The sequence below is a fragment of the Mobula hypostoma genome, chromosome 1 (assembly GCF_963921235.1).
Source record: "Mobula hypostoma chromosome 1, sMobHyp1.1, whole genome shotgun sequence".
Lineage (NCBI taxonomy): Eukaryota > Metazoa > Chordata > Chondrichthyes > Myliobatiformes > Myliobatidae > Mobula > Mobula hypostoma.
The window spans coordinates 214,182,537-214,208,290 of NC_086097.1; the positions used below are offsets into that span (position 1 = coordinate 214,182,537).

Genomic DNA, 25,754 nt, shown 5'->3' on the forward strand with positions numbered 1-25,754 from the left:
TAAAGTTGGCACAATCTCCAAACAGAAGGTGGAATCTGAGATGCAGTGGTATCACTGGCATGGAGCATGTTAAAATATCAGTTAAAGCTAGAATGAGAGACAAGAGGATAGAAGAGAATGAGAACCAAAGCAAATTATAAAATTTAAATTTATTCAAATATTTTTCTGGAATTCCCCAATTTCCTTTAGTTGTACAGATTTATTATAAAGCAAGGCAGTAATAGAAGATTTTAATATCAGTACAATTAACACCAGTACGAGAATGAAAAGCATTTTTCAATCAATCCAAAACAGCTTGCAATCCTCTTCCTAGCATGAAACTACAAAGGAAGAATATGCAAAGCAATAAATCTGGATTACAGTACAAGGTACAATTTAACTGAAGTACAATGCATACAAACTGGGTACTTCCAAAAAATCCAAGGTATTAAAACAGATCACAGATGTCAAAATATATTTTGCTTCATAGACAATGCTTTCATGGAATTTGTACAAATTCAAAGAAAATCACACAAAGAACATGTTTAAAAAAAATGACAATCTAGGTGGTGTTTAAATAATGAAGATTCAGTTTAAATACACATTATTAAAAAATCAGCTATATAAAATAAAACTGTACCAATATACTAAGGAAATGGAGCACTTTCCTTCCTGTTCAATACTTCATTTTTAGTATTTTAACTTGTAACAGAACGCATGGCAAAGGTACTCTGTTTGGCAATTTATTTTTAACTGCTCAAGTTCATGTGGGAAAAAACACAATTGTATGAAATTGAAAGTTTACCTACAAAGATATGGAATTGTATGTAATTGAAACAGTTAAACTAGAAAGGTTGGCAAACATTCTTTGGGAGATATCTACTATCACAGTACCGGTCCACAGAGCTTGGTTAATCAGTTTCTGTTGTAGTAATATTTCACTCCTTATTTCTGGTTTTCCTTATTGGTAGATTTATCTTTAAGAACCTTAGGTTCCTTTTCGCCTTTCACTTGCACATTTTTTTTAACTTTAAATTTCTGAAATAACTTTTTAACTTTTTCTTGCAAAGACTCTGATTTTTCTTTTGGTTTTGCTTTCTCAACTTTGACTGTCTTCTCTTTTTCAGACTCCTTTCTCGGTTCAGTTTTGGGCTTGGGCTTGAGCTTGAGCTTCGCCTTTTTTGGTTTCACCATTTTCAACTCTACCTTTTCTTTCTTTGACTTCTCAGCAACTCTTGAAGGTCTTGGTTTCTTAGCTTCCCTTGTTTCAGGTTTCTCTTTTACCTTTTTAAGCTCTCTTAACGCTTCTTTCACTTATTTAAAGAAAAATCAAATTATGAAAGAAAAGGAAATATTAAGTAGAATGAACACTTAAACTCATACTGAAGCAGCTTGTCTTCAGAGACACACATGTATGGTCCATTCATCTCCTCCCTTACTGACAGAAATGCTAAACCTGCCCATTCACCTCATTTCTTACCTCCATTCAGAGCCTCAAACAGTCCTTCCAGGTGAGGCAACACTTCACCTGCGAATCTTTTGGGGTTGTCTATGGTATCCTGTGCTCCTGATGTGGCCTCCTCTACATTGGTGAGACCTGATGTAAGTTGGGGAACTGCTTTGTCGAGTAGCTCCGCTCCATCCACCAAAAGCAGAATTTCCCGGTGGCCAACCATTTTAATTCCTATCCCATGCTCGTTTCAACACGTCAGTCCACGGCCTTCTCTTTTGCCATGCTGAGGCCATTCTCAACATAGATAAGCAACACCTCATATTTCATCTATGGCATGAATATCAATTTCTCCTTCTGGTCATTTTCCCCTCCACCTTCCCTCTTCTTCTACGGGCCACTCTGTCCCCTTACCGCTTCTCCTCCTCACCTAATACCTCCCCCCATGGTGTCCGTCCTCTTTCCCTTTATCCTATGGCCCACTCTCCTCTTATCAGATTCCTTCTTCTTCAGCCCTTTACCTTTCCCACCTTCTGGCTTATCCTCCTTCCCCTCTCCCCATCTTTGTGTTCTTGCGTCTTCACCATTCATTTTCAGTCCTGAAGAATGACCACGGTCCAAAATGTCAGGTTTTTAGTCCACTCTATAGATGCTGCCTGACTTGCTGATTCTTCCAGCGTTTTATGTGTGTTAGTATGGAATAAAGTGTCTGGTCTGTACTATAAATGCATGTGGGGTATCAGAAGCAAGTGAGGTCCCACGTCCTCCTTAAAATAGTTCAGAGATAGTTTGCATTTCAATGAATTTTTCTCCAGCATTTTGTGTGTATTACTCTGAATTACAATAATTTTATTCATGTACAGTCAGGTCAACAGTCAGTTAAATTTAGTACACCAACCCAATACTTACATGTGCCAAATTATTAGGAATCTAGCAAAGGCTTACTCTGCACAAGTTTTCACACACTGAACATATTAATATCAAATAGTACAATAATGGATTGTTTTTCCTTCTTTCATTGACCTGTAACTTTGAAGATAATAATGTACGGAATGGAAAATTGAAATTTTTTTCATGTTCTGCACAGTAGATTGCAACCTAATAATCTTTAAAAGAAAATAATGAGTTGCCAAATAAACTTATTTTTCAAACTCATCCAGGAATAGTGCAAGCGTTAGTAAACTCTGAGCTACAGATGCAATCTAGTATCTGAATGCATGCATCATCATCTGCATAGCAACCCACTCTGCATTTTTACTGACCAAAATGGTCAATTTGTGTAGAAAGCCTGTTGAAATGCTAGATATACATTAAGGAGTAGCCTTTAAAACAGGTTTCACTGCATTGATATTTTTTGTTAATAAGTCAAGATGCAAGCCAACTTAAAAACTCATGACTTCTGTTCAAGACTATATCAAAATATATTTTGCACAAAAAAGTCCACAGATTGTAAGAGATATAACAACATTTGGTGATAAACAAGTCAAAGCATGACATGTTTCAAAATTATCCCCAGGAGCATGCTCTCCTTCCAGCATCAGCACTCAGCCTCTTTGAAACATCAATTTGCTCTCATCTGTATCCTAGAGAACTTGTTTCACGTTCTCCAAGTTATCCTGTCCCTTATATACAACAGTTATTTCTGAACAGGTGAGCATATTACTTAAGCTAGCACTTCAGTGTAATACTGTAGCAGTGTTGCACAAAGTCACCAGCGCTCTGATTAGACATTAATAGAATTGAATGTTGAAGTGGATTTCTAGCATCTGCAGAATCTCATGTTCATGACCACTGTTAATGCCTCACCCAAAAGACATGGATAGGTGACATGGTGCAATTTGTAAAAAAATGTTGAGACATCTCATCTGAACACTAGTTTAGTCTTAACTAACAAGTGAAAAAGAAATAACCTGGCCTATTATTTCTGGACTCTTTCCACATGCAGACTGGGTATACAGTTCCTTATTTCACAATGGTGCCAACACTTTGCACATACTTACTACCTTACATTTGTAACAACTCATGGGGCTATTTGGCCCATCCAGTCTATACCAAGTCCATTATGCCATTAGCCCCATTCTCCGTCTCCTTGTATCCCTGCATCCCTAAAACTCTTCTTTTTCACACAATTCCATCGACTCCCTTTAATTACTGCTGCCATTAACCTAACGGGTTACAGTTGCCAATTAACCTACCATCACGTTGTCGAGACATGGAAGGACTAGCTTCCCAAGCAATACCCAGAGGCTGAAGAATGAAACTGTCTAACCTGTCTTGCACATTGTTTCCATATTCACCTAATCAAAATGTCCTCAAAAGATAAACACACAAAATATCCCCCAAAAGTAAAGGAGTTCAGTAGCTCAACAGAATTAATTTAGGGACAATGTTCCTGATAGTGAGGGAGTCCACAACTAAAAGAAACAGTCTCAGGATACAGAGTATGACATTTAGATGAGAAGAAATCTCTATACCACTGGAATTCTCTGTTACAACGGGTAGAGGAGATCAAATCACTAAATGTTTTCAAGGAGATCAATCTAATTCTCAATGTTAATAGGATCAAAAGATGTCGGGACACAAAGGAACAAGGCTTTATAATGCATTATCAAACTGAACTGAAGGAGCAGAAGAGCCAAACGTCCTTTGCTTGCTCTTGTTGTCTGTGTTTCTATTTTAAGCAAGGAGGCAGAAAAGTAAAACCAGGAACTATGGACCATCATTGGAAGGGAAAATGCTAGAATCTCTGTTACTGCTGGTATTTGGAAAATCATCTTTCAATAGTTAAACTCATAGGAATTATGTAAAGAAAATCATGGTTTGGAATTTAATTAGCAGGATTATAACTCACTATGGTGAATAGCTAGGGTGGGTCTCTGGCACCAAGAACATAGGTCAGTAAAGGGAGGAGGTCCTGAAAAGAGAACTTAGGGAGCTAGGTAGAAAGCTGAAAAGCAAGACCTCCAGGCTACTAATCTCTGGATTGCCTCCTAAACCATGTGCCAGTGAGGGGAAGAATAGGATGATTTGGCAAATGAATGTGTGGCTGAGGAACGGTGCAGGGGGCAGGGGTTCAGATTTCTGGATTATTGGGATCTCTTCTGGGGAAGGCATGACCTGTACAAATGGGACGGGTTGCACCTGAACCTTGTGGGCAGATTTACTAGAACTTTTGGAAAGGATTTAAGTTAATTTGGCAGGAGAATGCGAACCAGAGTGATAGGGCTGAGGGTGGGGCCGTTGGTATACAAGCAAAGGCAGTCTGTAGTGAGACTGTTAGGAAGGAGAGGCAGATGATAGGGCAAAATTACAGTCAGAGAAATGAGTTGCTATGTAACACTGGGACAAAAATCAAAAAACATTGACAAATACAGGACTGATGATGTTATATTTGAACGCATGCAATATATGGAATAAGACAGACGATCTTGTATAGCAGTTAGAGATTGACAGGTATGTTGTTGTGGGCATCAGAGTCATGGCTGAAATAAAATTATGGTTGGGAACTTAACGTCCAAGGATACATATTGTATCGAAAGGACACGCAGGTAAGCAGAGAGTGTGGCATGGCTCTGTTAGTAAAAAAAAATAAATCAAATTCTTAGAAAAAGGTGACATACGATCAGAAGATATAGATTTATTGTGGATAGAGCTAAGGAAATGCAAGGGTAAAAATACACCGATGAGAGTTATATACAGGCCTCTAAACAGTAGCCAGGAAGTGGACTACAAATTACAATGGGAGATAGAAAACGCATGTTAATAGGGCAATGTTACAATAGTCATGGAGAATTTTAGTATGTATATAGATTTAGACAAATCAGGTTGATGCTGATTTAGGATCCCAAGAGAGAGAATTTGCAGAATGCATATGAGATGATTTTTTTTAGAGCAGCTTGTGCCTGAGCCCATGAGGGTATCAGCTATTCTGGCTTGGGTGTTGTGTAATGAGCCAGATTTGATTGGAGAACTTAAGGTAAAGGAGGGAGAACCTAAAGTCAAATGTATCAGTATTACATTGGAGTGAAAAGAATTGCAGAGGCATGAGAGAGAGGAGCTGACAAATGTTGACTGGAGGGGGCACTAGCAGGGATGATGGCAGAGCAGCAACGGCTGGACCTTCAGGAAGGCACAGGATAGATACATCCCAAAGAATAATAAGTATTTTAAAGACAGGATGACACAACCATGGCTGACAAAGGAAGTCAAAGTCAACAGAAAAGCAAAAGAGAGGGCATATAAAAGAGCAATAATTAGTAGGAAGTTAAAGGATTGGGAAACTAACAAAAGCCAACAAAAAAAAAAGCCATAAGGAGTGAAAGAATGAGATACGAAAGTAAGCTACGCATAATATCAAATAGAATACCAGAAGTTTTTCCAGATATAAAAAGTAAAAGAAAGGAGAGAATAGGGTTTGGAATGCCGTAAAGTGACACTGGAGATGTAGTAATGGGAACAAGGAAATGGCGGGCAAAATGAATAAGTATTTTGCATCAGTCTTCACTGTGGAAGATACAAGCAATATGCTGAAAGTCTGAGAGCGTTGGGGCAGAACTCAGTGTAGTTGCTATTACTAGAGAGAAGGTGCTTGGGAAGCAGAAAAGTCTGAAGCTAAATAAGTCACCTGGACCAGATGGAGTACACCTCAGGGTTCTGAAAGACATAGCTGAAGAGTTTGTAGAGGCATTAGTAATAATCTTTCAAGGATCACTAAGTTCTGGCATGGTTCTGGAGGACTGGAAAATTGCAAATTACACTTTAAGGAAATCTAAGTTGGTTAGCCTGACCTCAGAGGTTGGGAAAATATTGGAGTCAATTGTTAAGGATAAGGCTTCCGGATATTTGGAGGCACATGATAAAATAGGCCAAAGACAGTATGGTTTCCTGAAGGGAAAATCTTGCTTGAAAATCTGTAGGAATTCTTTGAGGTAATAGTAAGCAGGATAGAGAAAGGAGAATTGGTGTATGTCTTCTTCCACCGGCTATCAGACTGATGAACTCATGCTGATTTGAGAGTACTCTATATTACATTGACTGTTCCATTTATTATAAATTACTATGACTGCACATTGCACATTTAGATGGAGACGCAATGTAAAGATTTTTACTCCTTCTTATTGTGAAGGATATAAGAAATAAAGTCCATTCAATTCATACTTATATTTTCAAACGGTATTTGACAAGGTACTACACATGAAGGTACTTTGCAAGATAGGAGCCCATATTACAGGAAAGATTGCTCATGGTTAAGAGCATTGGTTGATTGACAGGAGGCAAAGAATGGGAATAAAGGAAGCTTTTCCTGATTGGCTGCCAGTGACAGATGTTCCACATGGAACTGTGCTTCTTTTTACGCTATCAGTGATGTGGCTAACAGAATTGATGGCTTTGTGGCCAAGTTTGTGGATGATTACGAAGATAGGTAGAGGGGCAGGAAGTGTTGAGGCTGCAGAAGGACTTAGACAGATTAGGAGAATGAGCAAAGAAGTGGCAGATGGAATACAGTGTCAGGAAGAGTAACGGGAAGAAAATTCAAAAATCCAAAGAGCAAAGGGACTTGGGAGCAAGATTCTCTGAAGGTTAACTTGCAGGTTGAGTCAATGGTGAGAAAGGCAAATGTAATGTGAGCATTCATTTCAAGAAGACTACAATGTAAAACAAGGATATAATGCAGCAGCTTTTTGAAACCCTGGTGAGACCACTTGAAGTATTGTGAGCAGCTTTTAGGGTCCTTATCTTAAAAAAAGGATGTGCTAGATTAGAGAGGGTTCAAAGGAGGTTCACAAAAATGATTCCAGGATTGAAACACTTATCATATGAAGAACATTTGATAGCTCTGGGCCTGTACTCGCTGGAATTTAGAAAAAAATAAGGGGGAGATCTCACTGAAACCTATTGAACATTGAAAGCCGTAGATTCAGTGGATGTGGAGAGGATGCTTCTTTTCTACAGTTGGGGAGTCTAGGGCCGGAGGTCACAATCTCAGAATAGAAGGACATCAGAATCAGGTTTATTATCACCGGCATGTGACATGAAATTTAACTTAGCAGCAGCAGTTCAACGTAATAAATAATCTAGAAGAGAAAAAGTAAACAACTATTACAGTATACATATATTCAATAGATTTTTTAAAATGTGCAAAAACAGAAATACTGTATATTAAAAACTGAGGTAGTGTCCAAGGATTCAATGTCCATTTAGGAATCGGATGGCAGAGGGGAAGAAGCTGTTCCTGAATTGCTGAGTGTGTGCCTTCAGGCTTCTGTACCTCCTACCTGATGGTAACAGTGAGAAAAGGACATGCCCTGATTGCTGGAGGCCCTTAATAATGGACTCTGCATTTCTGAAATACTGCTCCCTAAAGATGTTCTGGGTACTTTGTAGGCTAGTACCCAAGATGGAGCTGACTAGATTTACAACCTTCTGCAGCTTCTTTCGGTCCTGTGCAGTAGCCCCTCCATACCAGACAGTGATGCAGTCTGTCAGAATGCTCTCCACAGTACAACTATAGAAGTTATTATCCATTTAGAATGGAGACTGGGGGAAATTTATTTAGCTAGAGGGTGGTGAATCTGTGGAATTCATTGCCATAGTTGGCTGTGGAGGCTAGGCCATTGAGTGTATTTAAGGCAGAGGTTGACATATTCTTGATAAATCCTTTGGCATGAAAGATTACAGAGAAAAGGCAGGAGAATGGGGTTGAGAGGGACATGATCAGCCCTGATCAAATGCCACAGTAGGCACGATGGGCCAAGTGGCCTAATTCATCTCCTATGTCTTATGGTCTATGGTCTTAGAAAAGGCAAAGGTAAGCAAGAGTATGTGGTACATTTGGACTTTCAGAAGGCCTTCAGCAAGGTGCCACACAATAGGCTATTAAAGAAAATTAGAGCACGTGGATTGAAGACAGTCTATCTTCTGTTTGTTGACCAGTCAAAATAAATAATTTCTGTGTTGGAAGGCTTTGATTTGCAGGTTGTCGCACATATTAATGCAGCTGCAGCCCCCCCCCCCCCACTCACTTACTATCTATCAAGGAACCAATTACTATATGTTAGGCCTACTGCCGATACAAAGCTGTATGGTAGTCAGATTTGTAAGGAGAAAAGAGAGGCATTTCAGAGAAAGCACTTTCAAGTGTACAGGCATGGGCATGGTGGACAGAAAACGGCATACAATAAAACATCCACTTTGGTGGGGTGGGAGGGGGCAGGAGACGGGGAAGCAGACTATTTTTTTAAATGACAATACAGCAAAAAGTGTTGCAACATGATTATCATTTCACACACAACTAGAAGCTGTAGGCCCAAAGACAGCATGTCCTGGGGTTGGAGGACTGTGTGTATGTGTGTTGATGGATAGGTAGAGAGAGGAACTTGACTTAGTTTGTTGCTATTGTTCTGCAAAGATGGTGGCCATGCTATGTTGGCAGCGGAATGTGTTTCAACACTTGCAGGCTGCCCCAGCACATCCTTAGTTAACAGGAAAGAAAAGCAATCATTTAGGAAGGCAAACAGTATATTAGTCTCTACTGCAAGCTTTGAGTATAAATTATATAGGCTCTGATAAAACCGCATTTGGGATACTGTGTGCAGGTTTGATTCTCAATCCAGGGAAAGAAAATCTTGTGATAGGGGTGCAGCAAAGAAACATAAGATTGATTTCTGGAGTGAGGAAGGATTTTCCCCACAAAGGAGAGATTATCCACACTGGGCCTATAATCTGCCACTCATTCTGACAAACTCTATAATCTCATTGAAACATACAAATTTCTTTTGTATGCACAGGGTGAATACAATGTTAATCCTCTTTCTGGATGGATTATCTGAAATCAGGAATCAGCCTAAAAATAAAATGGTCAGCTATTTGGGACTAACACATGCAAGAAGCAATTTTTCACCTAGATAGTTCAGTTGCCGAGAACATTTGAAACTGGTGACTGACAAGATTTTTTTTTACACTTAAGGTATCAATGGACATAAAAGAAAATCACAATAGGGCTAATAGCCTCATCTTGCTTTTATTTCTTAATCTAAACTCTTCATAGTCTTTAAAATTCTATAGCAGGCAATGTCCATTCCTTCAGACGAGCATTCTCTTCCCTATCAGTAACATGAACATACAGAAGTCATGGCATGCTGTAGATGTGCCAATTTTCTTGTGATACTTGTACCACATGCTCCATTCATAAAATTGCTGTTAATAACTCCTAAAGGCAATCATCCAAATGCCTGCTCTTCCATGCAGTTAAGACTTCAACAGACCGTAACATACATCCAACAGAGGGATACCATCATAGTAAATACTCTTTAAATCCATATCTCTGAGACTTTATGTGCCCAATTACTTTATAACTCATAGAATTCAATAATTTCCTCATATAATGTTAAACTGACATCTGATTTCTCTTCTCAACTCTTCTTAATTAATATATTGTCATGCATCTCTAATGTTTATTTTATTTTATTTAGAGATTCAGCATATAGGCCTTTCCAGCCCAAGGAGCCGTGCCACCCAACACCCCACCAATTTAACACTAGCCTAATCACAGGACAATTTACAATCAGCAAATAATCTACTCACCAGTACATCTTTGGACTATGGGAGGAAACCAGAGAACCTGGAGGAAACCTACACGTTCATGGGGAGGATATACAAACACCATACAGAGGACACTGGATTGAACCCCAGATCACAAACCCCTACATTATTTCTCAGCTATAGTCGGCCCTCCTTATTCGCGAGGGATTGGTTCTAGGATCCCTCGCGGATGCCAAAAAACACGGATGCTCAAGTCCCTTATTCAACCTATCTCAATGAGGTGGACCTTAGGACCCAGCGGAACCCCAGACCTTATTTAACCTGTCTCAGTGTGGTGGGCATTAGGAACCGGCAGCAGAGCTCTGAATCTGCAGTGTTTCTGTTTACGAAAATAATCACGATCGCGATTTAAAATAAAGTGGAAATAATAAAGCAATCAGAAAGAGGTGAAACGCCATCGGTCACTGGAAAAGCGTTAGGCTACAGTCCGTCACCTACTGGAACAATTTTAAAGGATAAAATGAGAAAGGCCCTGCCCGATTAAAGCAACAATTATTACGCAGCAACGCAGTGGTTTAATTACTGGGTTTTGTGTTTTTGATCCTCCACATCAATCCAGCAGGGATGGACAGCGCGCTGGGGAGCGATCTGTCACTGGATCGAACTCGGGAATGATCTGTCACTGGATTGAACTTGGGAACTTCCGTTCCCGAGCCCGGCGCTGAAACATATGTTTCTTAAGTATTTTATATGCATAGAAAGGTAAAATATAGACTATATACTAAGACAAACGTTTGACTAACTGACGTTAAATAATACCGGATGTACCTGTTCCGACTTACTTAGTAAGAGAACTTAGGTTTTTTTCCGATCCCGATCCACGATAACCTACGTGCATCCTCCTGTATACTTTAAATCACCTCCAGATTACTTATAATACCTAATACAATGTAAATACTACATAAAATAGTAGTAATACTGCATTGTTTAGGGAATAATGACAAGAAAAAAAAGTCTGTACATGTTCGAACAACAACTGCTGGAAGAGCACTTCCCGGTTTTCTCGATTTGCGGTTGGTTGAATTTGCGCATGCGGAACTCGCGGATAAGGAGGGCCGACTGTATTTCCTTTAATATCCTAGATCTGAATGCATTTGGTACTAAGACTTGTCAACCATACTATTAGTCATAGAAATGTATGGTACAGAAAGAGGCCCTTTAGTCCATCCAGTAGGTGCTGAACCATTTAAACTGCCCACTCCCATCAACCTGCACTGGGACCATAGAACTTCCATACCCCTGCCATCCATGTATCTATCCAAACTTCTCTTCAATGCTGAAATCAAGCTCACATCCACCTCTTGCGCTGGCAGTTCATTCTACTCTTCACGGCCCTCTGAGTGATAAGTTTCCTCTCACGTTCCCCTTAAACTTTTCACCCTTAACCCATGTCCTCTGGTTGTAGTCCCACCCAATTTCAGTGGAAAAAACCTGTTTGCATTTACCTTATCTATACTCCTCATAATTTTGTGTACTTGCATCAAGTCTCTTCCCAATCTTCTATGTTTTAAAGAATACAGCCCTAACCTATTCAAACTTTCCTTTTAACTTAAGTCCTCCAGACATAGCAACATCCTTATAAATGTTCTTTATACTCTTTCAATCTTATTTACGTCTTTGTTGTAGGTAGGTAACTAAAACTGCACATAATACTCCAAATTAGGCCATACCAACTCCTTACACAATTTCAACATAACATCCCATCTCCTGTACTCAATACTTTGATTTATGAAGGCTAATGTGACAAAAGTTTTCTTTACAACCTATCTAACTGTGATGCCACTCTCAATATGGACCTATATTTCCAGATCCCCTTGTTCTATCACACTGTTCACTGCCCTACCATTCACTGTATAAGACCTATCCTGGTTGGTCCTACCAAAGTGCAACACCTCACGTTTGTCTGCATTAAATTTCATCTGCCATTTTTCAGCCGGCCTGATCCTACTGCAAGCTCTGATAGCCTTCTTCACTGTCCACTACACCCCCAATCTTGGTGTTATCCAAAAATTTGCTGATCCAGTTAACCACATTATCATCCAGATTGTTGAAATAGATGACAAACAACAAAGGACCCAGCACCGATCCCTGCAGCACCACACTAGTCTGAGGCCTCCTGACAGAGAGACAACCATCCAATACCACTCTCTGGGTTCTCCCACAAAGCCAATGTCTAATCCAATGAACTTGAATGCCAAGCAACTGACTCTTCTCCACCAGCCTCCATATCAGACCTTGTCAAATGCCTTGCTAAGGTCCATGTAGACAGCATCCACTACCTTGCCTCGTCAATCTTCCTCAAAAAAGTAATTAAGATTTGTTAGACTCGACCTACCACACAAAGCTCTGCTGACTATCCTTAATCAGTCGCTTAGAATACCTTCCAATAACTATCCCACTGCTGATGACAGGCTCACCAGCCTATAACTCCCTGGCTTTTTGCTTTTTTTAAAAAAGGCTCTAAAAATGAGTGGAAAAACATTAACCATCCTCCAATCTTCTGGTACCTCACCTGTTGCTAAGGATGATTTAAATACCTCTATTTGGTCCCCTGCAATTTCTGCACTGGACTCCCGCAGTGTCTGAGGGAACACCTTTAATTTCTCCATTAGTTTAAAACAAAAAACTTGTAAAAAAAAAATCCATTGTGTAACTAACTTTTAACTCCTTGTACTGCCGTTATTTGGTCCTGGGCTTCAATGTTTGCATATTATTTCATTCATTATGCACAGTTGATTTTTTAAATGCTAGATTAAATTACTCTTCACTACATACACTGTGGATTCAAGAAGAATCCATATTGCTAAGTAGATCAATAATGCTCAAAATACAATCACATTTTTGCAAGCCATCAGAAACAATTCCATGCCAAAGTTCTACTTTGAAATCTCTCAGAAAGCAGGTGCTCAACTTAAAATCCAAACACTGGAAATTCTATGACCTAACACATTCAGTATTTTAATTAAAAATTGGATTGATTTAAGATAAAGGTAGAGCGTTTCATGGATTTGACCTCTCTACCAACCTAGAAAACCTTTGAGGATATGACTTGACCAATACAGTGTCACACAGTGTGAAAGTTCCATGTTGCTTCACCCACTGATTTATTTTATGTATTTAGCGATTCAGTGCAAAGTAGTCCCTTCCAGCCGTACAAGTCATGCCGCCCCAGCAACCCCTCAACAAACCCGATTAACCCTAACCTAATCAAGGGACAATTTACAATCACCAATTAAACTGCTAACCAATATGTCTTTGGCCTGTGGGAGGAAACCGGAGCACCCGGGAAAACTCACGCATTCTACGGGGAAAACAGACAAACTCCTTACAGAATGGTGCCAGAATTCAACTCCATACTCCGGAACGCCTTGAGCTGTAATGGAGTCACACTAACCGCTATGCTACTGTGGTGCCCACCAGCTTTGTGTGTGTTGCTCTGGATTTGCAGCAGCTACAATGAAGCCCTTAAATCTACATAAAATACATTGTAGACCTAACAAGGAATAACTTTCTAAAAAAAAATTTTTTGCAATCTATTACTATCCTTCAGCATCAAATAGCTTAATCAATGGTTCACAAATTTTTCCCAAGTCTCAACAGAATCAGACATCCCACCTTTCCCGGAAGTTCCGGGAGCCTCCCGCATATTAATAGTGGCTCCCTGATGCCCGCAAATTATATACGATATCACGGAAATCAATTTTGATAGCGAGAGAAAGCGTAAGAGAGCGCGAGAACGACCACAAGAGAGCGAGGGCAAGCGAGAACGCGCGAGCGAGAGACCGAGAGAGCGTGCGAGCAACGAGAGAGAGCGAGCGAGAAAGCGAGAGCGTGCAAGCGACCACGAGAGAGCGCACCATGGCAGAGTGTTCCAAAAAAATATAAAACATACAGTACGTCACCCCAGACTACACTAAAGTGTACCCCTGCCTAATAGGGGTCAAAATAATGACAGTGTTGCTCGCTGCACTGTTTGCAACAGTGACTTTTCTATTGCCCATGGTGGGTTAAGACTGTAAAAGATGTGTTGAGGTGAGTTTAACAGGTGTCATTTGTTCATTAGCATAGTTAACATTATTTAAACTAGCTAGCCAGCTGCTAAGGAGCTACTCTATTGCAGACATCCCACCTCTCCCGGAAGTCTCTCGCAAATTGATGGTGCTACCTCCCTGAAATGAGTTTTTGCAGGGTGGGATGTCTGAGAATAGAAGAACAAGGATGTCATGGTAAATAATATAAAACAGTGTTAAGGCCACAGCTTGATAGCTAAATACTGGTTGGCATATTATAGATAAGGACATGATTACGTTTGAAAGGGTGCAAAGGAGATTCACCACACTGTTGCCTCGAACAGCATTTCAGTTGTGAGGGAAAGACTGGACTGGCTAAACTTACTTTCCTTGGAGCAGAGCAGGCTGAGAGCAGACCTTGCAGAGTGGACAAAATTATGAGGGGCAGATATATTGTACACTGTAGAAAACCTTTCCTCATTGCAGATATAAAATCAAAGGGTTTAGGTTTAGGTGTGAGGGCAATCGATTAGGAAAGATCAGTTGAAGAACTTTTTCCACCCAGAGAGTGTATTTGTAATCTGGAAAACTCTGCCTGAATGGAGGCAGGTAACTAAATAAACACCTTAACCAACAACACATTGAAGAAGCCACAGATCATGTGCTCATAAATGAACTAGTTCAAATAGGTACGACGACTGGCATAGATATAGTGGGCTGAAAGGCCCATTTCTCTGACATATGATATTCACACATTGAATACATCTTGTATCCTTAAAAATGCACCTTTTCCTGCAATAGACTACTTATTTCAATTTTTGCAATGCAGCACACACTGTTTAAAAAGGACTTTCTAAATACATTTTGTGCCTGCAACAGTACTTTTAGGCTACCTTGCCCTTCTATCTCATTATAAAAAATCTTCCTGCATTCCTTTGATTTTTGACATACTTATTAATTTAATAGTTATATTCCTTAATCTTATTTTATTGGTCACAGATGTCTGCAAAATGTTTATCTATCACATTACACATTTAAAAATGTTCTACTTGACTGCATTCTGTGCAGAATAATCCGTTAAATACAATTTGGTTAAGCATTTTCACAACACTTAAATCTGCCCTAGGACTTACAAATCTGTCAACTATTCTGAATAGACCCAAGTTAAAAATGTTCTGTGTAACAAGGCACACTAAAGTGCTGCAAAAATTGAAAGCATGTGCAACATGTGGAAAATGCATTTCATCATTAAAATATTCATGCAATGCATGCCTTCACAAATCTGGTTCAGCTAACCACTCTCGTTACCAGCATTTTAGCAAAATACCTTTTTCCTTAGCCTTTTCCTTTGCTTTCACTTTCCCTCCTGGCTCTGTCAGTCACAAGAAGGAAAATTAGACTAAAATCTGCAGCGAGTTCAGACATTCAGGTTCAGTAATTACACATCTGATTAACAGAATTAATGTAAAGATCATTGGAAAGAAGTTCCCAAACTGAAACCACACATGCTCAGATTCCCTTACTGAGGTCAAAATGGGACACCGCACTTGGCTTTCGTCAATGAAATATGCACGATGCATGATAACATTGAATAGAAATAAATTCAGAAAAAAAATTCAAACTTACTCCGCAGTGTAGCAAGGAAAGCAGCATGAACAAACAGGATGATGGCAGCAATTAAAACCTCAAATGAGACACGTAAAGCTGGTGATGAAGCTGCCTCCAAATACAGATGAACCCCACATTTCAGAAGGGTTACGTTCCCAGAAAACCATCCATATTGCGATTTTCCATAACTCAAGGCCTTAGTTCCAAATGAATCCCATGCTGTTAGTGGGGGTGCATCCTACAGGACACTACTCTCTCACAAATAATGTTGCTGCAGCAGTGAGGCTCCTGGTTCAAGGTGGGAGGGGGGGCATAAAAGATTGCCTTTTTAATTTCCTAAGTAAACTGCTTTAAGTGACTGGCAGCTGCACTTGGAGATGCAAGCGACTACAGATTGTTATCACCTTCAAGTCTTCAGACTGAATGGAGACAGATTCAATATATATCTAATTCTCAGTGACACAAATGACCACTGTGAATTATCATGACGCAAGTTTATAACTTGCACTTAAAACTTGCAGCCCTGTTCTAGGCATCTTGAAACTCAGAAGAATGGAAAGCTCAGGGGAAATACATAAATGACCATGCCACACTAAAAGTATACCACTATCTGTGTGTGAACCAAGAAATGACAGTTGAAAACATAAAAATGAAGCAAAATTTATTGTTTCTTAATTTTTGTAATTTTTATTTTATATTCCAAATTTTTGGACAGTAATTTATGAATTCTGCAAGGGCAAACTTCCATCACCCAAAGGTCACCTGAGAAGTGAAAACTATAGTCACCACACAGTATCAATCTTCAAGGACATTGCTCCATGTGTTAGAAATTTTTAAATCAGTTCTGCAAAGTTCAATAGTCTTTCAAAAATAGAACATATTGATTATTAATGTCTATCAAGAAAAACATTAAGACAGCTCAAATTATTTTGCACAGCATCTGTAGATGCAGGTAAATTTTTTTGACTTTATTGGTCCACAGGCAAATCAATACAATGAATCATTACTCCCTCAGTTTCCTACATCATCTATTGGACAAACCAGCTTTTGAGGCCGAACTCTATAAGCCAGTAGTACACTGCACATATACAACATCCAACAATCAAAATATTTTCACAAAACAGCTTTACCCTAATAGCCATCTTCATGCCTATTCTCTTGGAAAAACAAAGACAATCAAATGATAATAATCATGCTCCAAAAGACCTCTTCTATTTCAACCCTTCATTTCAAAGGACTGTCTATATGTGATACCACATACTTCACAATACTTGCAACATATTGTGCTGATAAATACAACTTGAATATATCTATATGCTGAGAAAACAAAGCCCAGTCTAGATCGCTACATTTTACATAACTATGTTATGTAAAGAAGGCTTTAAAGAAGGCACTGTTAAGGCAACTTCTGATCAATACCACACAGAATCAGGTTTGTCATGCTTTTGGCCATCTTAGCCGTCAATACCATGACAAATCAAATGAGCTGGTTGGTACTTTACAGACATAATGGAAGAGATAAGTAGAAAGCAATTGTTTCTTTCAAAAGTTTGACATTATCCACGCTGCTAAGCAAACTTCTGTAACTAGCCTTACCAGATCTTGACACTCGTTTGCTGTTCTTATTATTAAGCACATTGAAATTAGAATACGATAGCAAATTAAGAGACAGTAATGCAGATAAACATCATGAAATAACAATTCCAATGCAGACAAAAAGCTGTAAACAATTGTTCTGAGTTTTGAGCGATGTATTTCAAAGCCAACCAAAATACTGAAGTAAAAAAATTAAATGAAATGATTAAATGCAAGAACAGGTGAAAAACAGAACCTAAATTCCAGCTAACTTGACAGCAAATCAAATACTGAATACATAAAGCTTTACCAATGAGATGAAAACTCAACCTCTGGCTATGGCAGAATAGTTAGAGCATGATATAAGGAAAAACTACAAACCTCTAACCTTTCATCTACTTAAAATAAAATCAAACTGTGCTAAACCATTCAAGATATTTACAAATCATTATGATACAGAACAAATGCACAAATGTATGCTAGCTGGTTGCTTGCGGCAACAAACAGTTTTCTGAATAATTGCAGGATGGTTCTGTATCAGCCGATATGCACCAAAAGAACTTGGGATTGGGGTGGGCGAAGTGGGGGCTGACCTCCATTGAGATGAAGTTAAATTTCAAAAAGTAAGCCACCCAGTAAAGCTTTAAGACCCACACTATAAGTAGTTATACAAAAACACTAAATCAGGGCCACAATATCACTACCTAGTCAGTATACCCTCTCTCTTTGTACCCCAGTCTAAAACTATAGCTTCAAAGCCAACATATTTTGTTCACGATACCAAATTCATGCAAGAAATAATTCTGCACTACTTCAAAAACCCTTACCATGGTTTACAAACAATGATAATAATTTTGTCAAACTGAACTAACAAACTTAATCAAAATCTTCATCATTTTTGTCACCAAAACCCACCTGCCATCCCAACCTTCAAAAATAGAATTCTAAATACAGAGGTATACATTTGAAGCTTGATGACACACAACTCAGTTAGAAAACGGAAAAACATATTTATCTATAAAGAAATAGGAACATGGTAAACTGTAAAGTTCATTCACTGTACTCTAACAATCCAAATTGCTCACCAGTATAAGACTGGATAATCAACCTAATTTTACACAACTATCAGTAGGTGGTAATGTCAACGAGGAGGTACACATGGGGCACAAGTTCCCTGCCTTGTAGCAAAAAAAATGTACAGCTATAAAGCTATTATTCATTTTTAAAAGAAAATAACTTCTTTTTCCAGATACAAAATCAAGTGACCTACAAAACTAGAGCATTATTGGTTCAGAGTTTGCATTACAGTGAAAACACTGTCACTTCTGATCTTGAAGAGCGCTCCCCATCAAGATCCAGCAAACTCTGGTGGCAATAATTTGCTCACCTCCAAAACGTTGTTGCTGTCAGGCATCAACTCAAAAAGAATTCTTGAAAGCATTGATAAGATATCCGCTGAAGCATACCCCAAAGCAGTTGATGTTGCAGTGTGCCACTGTTCGAATTACAATCCTCTGTGCATGTTTCATTTTGTACAGCATGGCAAAGATGGTATTTAAATTTTAAAAACTGCAAACTTTACACATGCCAAAGCAGTGCCAGTATCAGGGCTTGTTGCGTAACTTGTGTGGGTAGAAGCAAACAATCCTGATACTAGCACTACTTTGGCAGAGGCAAGTATAGTGCTGGATGCAATCTGGGAGGAATGTACTGCCAGTTACACCACTAATTCCATCACTACTAGAATATGGCAAAAATAGAAAATGAAAAATTTAAGTCAAGATTTTTCCAATTTTTTTTTAGAATCCTCTACTACAGCAATTTCATAGAACATTTCAATACTTTTGAGAGGTACACCTTTTGACAAGAATGCTTTTCTTGTCAAAATTTAGGGTTCTGATTTTATTTGACTATCGAGTATGAATTGCAAGCAATTTTACTTCTATTACCCTCATGTTATCTTATGAAACTCCATTAGGCCTTATGATGAGCAGTTATGCATCAAATATTAAAGTTTAATGACTGAGTACAGAGTCTTTTGTTTTAAAGTTTACTATGTTTGTTCATTAAAAGAATTGAAATATCTTTGCCATTAAGTCCATCAAGAGCACAGTTTCATAGAGTCACACACCACAGAAAAAGCCCAAAATATTCATGCTGACCATCAAGTACCCATCTACCAGCATTTGGATGATAGCTTTTATTGCCTTAGCAATTCAAATATTCCTCAAGAATGCATATGAGAGTATTGTGCAGTTGAATGCATTTTATACAGATTACTAAATAATGGCAAGCAAAAAACCGTATCTTCACATTTCATTTATTTATCTTTTCGTAAAACCATATAATCAGGAGAAACTACATTAGACATGCTCATTTAGTTTAATTTACATCAGAATACCAACATGCAAATTTCTCATGCTGACATCAATTTTGACACAAGGATCCTTCATATATTAGTATACAAAAGTGCATATAAATTCATATATTCAAATAGCGAGATTATAAAAATGTTATTTACAAGATGCAAACATATTTATATTATACAATCAGGCACAAAGAATCATTCCAAGCATTAGTCAGATTTCTTAGTACTTTAATGTCTCAATCCAATGACACTTCTCTATTGTTTAATGCAAATAGAGAAAGTAAATAAATAAATAGCTGGATAAAGATAAACACACAAGAATGAAGTTAAATGCATAGACAAGTATATCTTCTCCCTATGAAAAGCTGCCAATAAAAGACTTCCATGAATTGTTACAACTAGACAATTTATAACAAGGTTTCATATATACACACATGAAGGATTCAATTACATAATGAACATTCCTATGGGTTCATAGAATAAAAGGTATTTCACATAATTTATATCTGTCCATTATTGTCACCTGCAATGCAACAAAGCATTCATAGGCATTTTAATCATGCATCTTAGACATCAATAATGAAATCACATAACATCTCAACCTCAAATCAACTTCCAATTGCCCCCCCCACAAATTTTATTTTGCTCCTCTTTGTGGATTTATTTTGGATTTTTTGCCCAACTTCATCTAGGTACTTAGAATGACTGCTATTGGTTCTGTAAATCCAGTATGACACAATTTTCTTTCCCCTTAATCCCTTCATTCTCTGACGTACCAGGAACATCCTCTGATGCTTCATTTTCTTCTTCTAGTATTTCAAAAGGCGTCATTACATCATATAGAAATGAGAGGAAACCATAAACCCAATCTGAGGATTCCTCTGTTATAATATCTAGGACCTCCTCGAGTGTACCAATTTGTTCATTACTACCATCACCTTTAGTGAGGCCTAAATAAGAATGAGAAGGGAAAAAGGAGAGAAAAGAAAGAAGAAGTGGTCAGACAGAAGTGGAAGAATATAGAACAGCGGAGTGCTACTTTAAGTGTCCTAGTTGGGATCAATCAGCTCTTAAAAATCACATCATTGCTTGTGTTATAAAGAAAATTAATTCTTCTTCCTTCTGTTTATTCAATACCATCCCACCCCATTCACCCTGCCATCTGAACAAGAACAACCTCTACCTTCTGCATTCCCAACTAGGTGTCCTTTGAGGAAACAGGAAAGCTTGAAATTAGTCAACTGGAAGACCAAAGTTCTAATTCTGAAATGACAACTGCTTGAATTATGTCAGGAGGTATACTCACTGGGATTTAATACCCCTAAGTTTTGCTAAAAGTAGTTGGAGCCTGTTGGGTATAAGATACAACATATACTTTCATTTTTGCTCACAATGTCTTCAAATATTAAAAATAGAAAGTTTTAGCAACATTTATAGTCTCCACCAGATTTAAAGTGTTATCATCACATACACATTTTATAGCATTATCACTCTACATCAACCCAGTTATCAAAAAAATTACAACTGAAATTAAAGGCAAGCTGTCTGCTGCATTGTACTTGTACAATGGATGCGAGAAAGTGATAAGAGAATATAAATAATTACTCTGCTCAAAATACTGTTCAGCAGAAATATCATCACTATTATAGAAGCTCACATTCCCCAAGCAAATTCCAAATACCTGTACCTTAGACTAGAAAGCTACTTTGCTACAAAATGAAAATATGACATGGACCTCACTAGCCAAGGTTCTATCTGGTTTTATTATTCTGCCTCTCCCCCATAGTCAACTAAACTAGGAGGAAAAAATACAGAAAAAAGACAGGCTATGCTGCACATACACTGCTCTTGACCAAGAGATGAAGACATATGCCAATACTTCCAATCTATTAAATTTACTGAGCCTAACCCAACCCTAAATACTTTAAGAGCGCATACACCAAAACCAAGCTCAATGTTCGGAGGGTTCATGGGTCAGACAGGCAGGCTCTAGCTCAAACAGCCGATACTGACAACAGAGAATCAGAATCTCCACTTTTGCCACTGCTGCACAAAAGAAAAGTTCAGTTTTAAAAGCATCAGGAAATTAGGTAAAAATTCCACCACTTAAGTTATAATTCAAGTTCATCCGATCACAAACAATGAAGAATAATATATTTCCTTCTTTCACTTGGCATTAAAATATCTTCATTAGTGTACTCGAGTGGCAATTTGGTGCAATGTTATTAATTCAGCTGAAAACAGACTGAATTTTCTTTCTAACCATTCACCTGGTTTGCATTAATTGGAAATCATTTAAACTATAGTGAACAATTAGTTTAATGGCAGATTAACTTATCTACATTCAAGTTATAGTCCTATGATCTTTTGTGAGGGGGGAGTATCCATTTTTGACTGAGAGCAACCCAATTTAATTGCCTAAATCTGACAAAGCCCATCACCAAATGATGTTCAAGAACTCCTACATATTAACAAGCCACCCTGACATTCAAATTAAAAACAATAAATTCAATGTATGACCCACAATAATACATAAATGCATACTTATTTATTGAGAAAACACAAATGTATGTTTTGAAATGATATTTGAAGATTTTTCTTTCCAATTTCATGAAAAGGTTCCTCTATCTGTTACACGAAACTTCTGTACATTTATTAGCTCCTGCATCCAGAATAATTGTGAATGCTCTCGCTCTCATCTCCAAACTCACAAGTTGTGGTGTTCATAAACGGAGAATAAGGTTACAAACTTTTAACATCGATCATGTAAGTTCAGTCAACAGCTGCATTTAAAATTAAGCTTTCAGAACAACCAAATTCATTCATGCAACTGCCAAACAAGGGTGCCGTTTTGGAATTCCATGCAAGATAAAAACAAAAATATGCTTGCCTAGCAAAATTTTGGCATCTTCCACATCAAAATCACCATCTCCATCGGCATCATAGATTCCAAGTTTCCCTATTCAGAATAAAAAAGGAAAACAATTACCTTTTGAATTACATTTCAATGAACAAGTTCACAGCATACAAAAACAATAAAAAAAATACAAAAGTTTCAGATGTGCCCAAGTTGCAAAAAAAAAATTACAATATATACATTACACTATACTTGGTACAAGAAGCAGTATTGCAGGAATAGCTACTAGGAACAAGGCTCTTTCTAACCACACATATACTACATGACATTCCACCAGAGCTAGATAACTAACTTAATCCTTCCAGTGTCAAAATGACAAACTTTGTAATATGCAGATCTTAAGGTCACTTGAAAGAATTTATACAAGGCAGAAATACCAAGAGTTACACAAGACATAATTTGCTAAGATAATGATACATAATTGTAGCAAAAATAGTAAAAACATGTTTAAGTTAGTGTCACAGATTTTAAAAAATGACCAAAATATCTTAGTCTTTTTCATATCCAAAAATAATACCAACTTAGACATGGGATGTCAGAGCTACTGAAGGACTTTGTTGCGGTAGAAAATACAGCTGTAGATGAAGTTTATGTTCCAGTCAACATAATAATAAATATAACCAGCAGTAGACTAATCATCCCTCAAGCTTGCCTTGCCCTTCAATCAGATCACACCTTATCCAACTTTGGCCTCAACAGCACTTTCTTCCTCTCTCACCATACTCCATGAACTACTTGTAGCTCAGATCTCTGGCAATATTCATCATAAACCAATCACTCTGCCTTTGTAGCTTTCGAGATAAAGAATTCCGAATAGTTACAAACTGGTCAATGGAAAAAAAAATTCCTCACCTCAACATGAACAGACATTTTTATTCTGAAGCTTTGCCCCTTAGTCTGAACATCTACTCCATAAGAAACAGCCTTTCAACATTCATTTTGCTAATCTCCCTCAGAAACTTGTATATTTCAACAAAATTTCCCTTCACTCTTTTAAATTCTATTTCTAATTGTCCAAATGTCCAATGTTTCCTCATCTGTCAACCCTTAAACCCAAGGAATAAACTGCCCTTTTCTGCAGTGCATCCCATACATCTCTCCAAAATACAAAGGCCAAAATTGAATGCAGTACATGAGGCCAGTTTCATCAGCACCCCTTGTAATAAAGTCCAACAATTCATTAGCTTTCCTAACTACTTGATGTACATGCATGTCAATTCTTTGCAGCAGAACCTTTGTAACATAACATTTTGCAATTAACAATCTGAACTGCACCATCAGTAAATTTGACTTCAGTCATTAATAAACAGATTGTAAATAGTTGAGGCTCCTATGGCGCCCAATAACAACTAATCCAGGAATATCATTATAATTACGCAAAAAGCAGAATTTCCCGGTGGCCAACCATTTTAATACCTATCCCCATTACCGTTCCAACACGTTGGTCCATGGCCTTCTCTTCTGCCATGATGAGGCTAGTCCCAGGGTGGAGGAACAACACATCACATCCCATCTAGGTAGCCTCTAAATTAATAGAATGAACATCGATTTCTCCTTCCAGTCATTTTTTGCCCTCTCAATTCCCTCTTCTTCTATTCCCCATTGTAGTCTCTTATCTGCCTATCACCTCCCCCTGGTGCCCCTCTCCATCCCTTTCTTCCATGATCCACTCTTCTCTCCCATCAGATTCCTTCTTTTCCAGCCCTTTGCCTTTTCCGTCTTTCATTCCCAACTTATTTCCTACCCGCCCCCCCCCAGTCACTTATCACCTTCTACCTTATATTCTATCCCCTCCCTCCATTTTATTCTGGCATCCTCCCCCTTCCTTTCCAGTCCTGACGAAGGGTCTCAGCCCGAAATGTCCACTGTTTATTCCTCTCCACAGATGCTGCTTGATCTCCTGAGTTCCTCCAGCATTTTATTGTGTTGCTCTGGGTTTCCAGCATCTGAAAGATCTCGTGTTTATTATAATAATTGATTATGTGGATAAGTTAAGATAAAGATTAACAAGGTTTTGGGTTTGAAGAGCACCTATCTAATATTTAACTTCAATAGTTCAAAAGGGCCACTAGGTGGAGGACAAATAAAGTACAGTACACCTGGACTTTCAGATAACCTTGGAGGTATTTTGCACTATATTATTTTACAAGGTTGTACCTCACAGTTTTAAAATATGAAACACTGTATTTGAAACTGGCTCCATTTCAATGAGTGTTTCTAATGGTGCCTCGCGGGGTCAGGCCCAGTGTAGTTTTGTGCAATATTTAACATTAATGTGGTGCTGGATTGAGGGCAACTTGCTCCCAGTCAGGTTCAGTGGATTCTACAGCAATTGGTGAAGTCAATATGGGAACCATGCTTTCTTCCACAGATGCCTTTAATCCACTTGTGCCACCATTTTACAGAGGACTCCATGTACTCCTGACACACAGACTCAAGGTTCTCAAATGTTCTTTCTTCATTTTGACCAGATATGGGCTAAGCATTCTCTAGGTCTATGGGTACACTGCATGTTTTTATTGAAACTTTGAGCACATCCTTGTATATTTCTGCTGACCATCTCAGTAATCTCTTCCAGGGATACGGGTTAGTCTATACTTCAGGTGAAATGGGAGGGTTTGCAGAGATACAATAGGTGGCATCTTTCCAAGCCATTTAGTGGCTGTGATAGGTAGGTAATCTAGATCTCAAAAGCATACAGGAAGGCAAGGATCAGTGTTGCCTTACAGACCCTTAGACTTGTGTCAGGTTCAAGGCACTATTTATCAAGCATCTTTTTCTTCAACTTAGCAAAGGCTACAAGGGCACGTTAAAGGCTGAACTTCAAATGTCCCTTGATGAACAATCTGTTTAGGATTTTATCATAAACTGTTACTGTCAAGAGGGCAGTAGAGTACAATGAAGTCAGAATAATAGAGGCTCATTCTCTAATGCATGTTGGGTTACAAGATCTATTTTCTCACACGCTTCAGTGAAAGAGTTATAAAGGGTTTTATAGCTCATCCTTTTGTATACTGTAACTTTACTATCAGGATTGGATAAACCCTGCTCTGGAGCATAGAAGATATAGGATGAATTTGACCTAAAGATTAGCTCAACCTCCAACAGACCTCTTACAAGAATGAAGGTGCACTGTTGGATTACATACACAAGTGATTCCTAGCTTTGAAAATCTCAACTGCTCAGAAAGCCTGAAATGCCTCAGTGTGCACAATATTAAACAATATTATCTGGAGATCACCAGAT

General features: G+C 38.3%; 1 protein-coding gene across 8 annotated transcripts in view; it reads right to left on the reverse strand.

Moving 5' to 3' along the window:
• Positions 1-25,754, reverse strand: part of unm_hu7910 (un-named hu7910) — a 214,777-nt gene that overhangs the window by 137,606 nt on the left and 51,417 nt on the right. For all 8 annotated transcript variants that reach the window (XM_063064199.1, XM_063064182.1, XM_063064141.1 and 5 more), the window contains one exon: positions 22,482-22,550. In XM_063064199.1, coding sequence (XP_062920269.1) covers positions 22,482-22,550 — 69 coding nt within the window. The remainder of the gene's footprint in view (positions 1-22,481; positions 22,551-25,754) is intronic.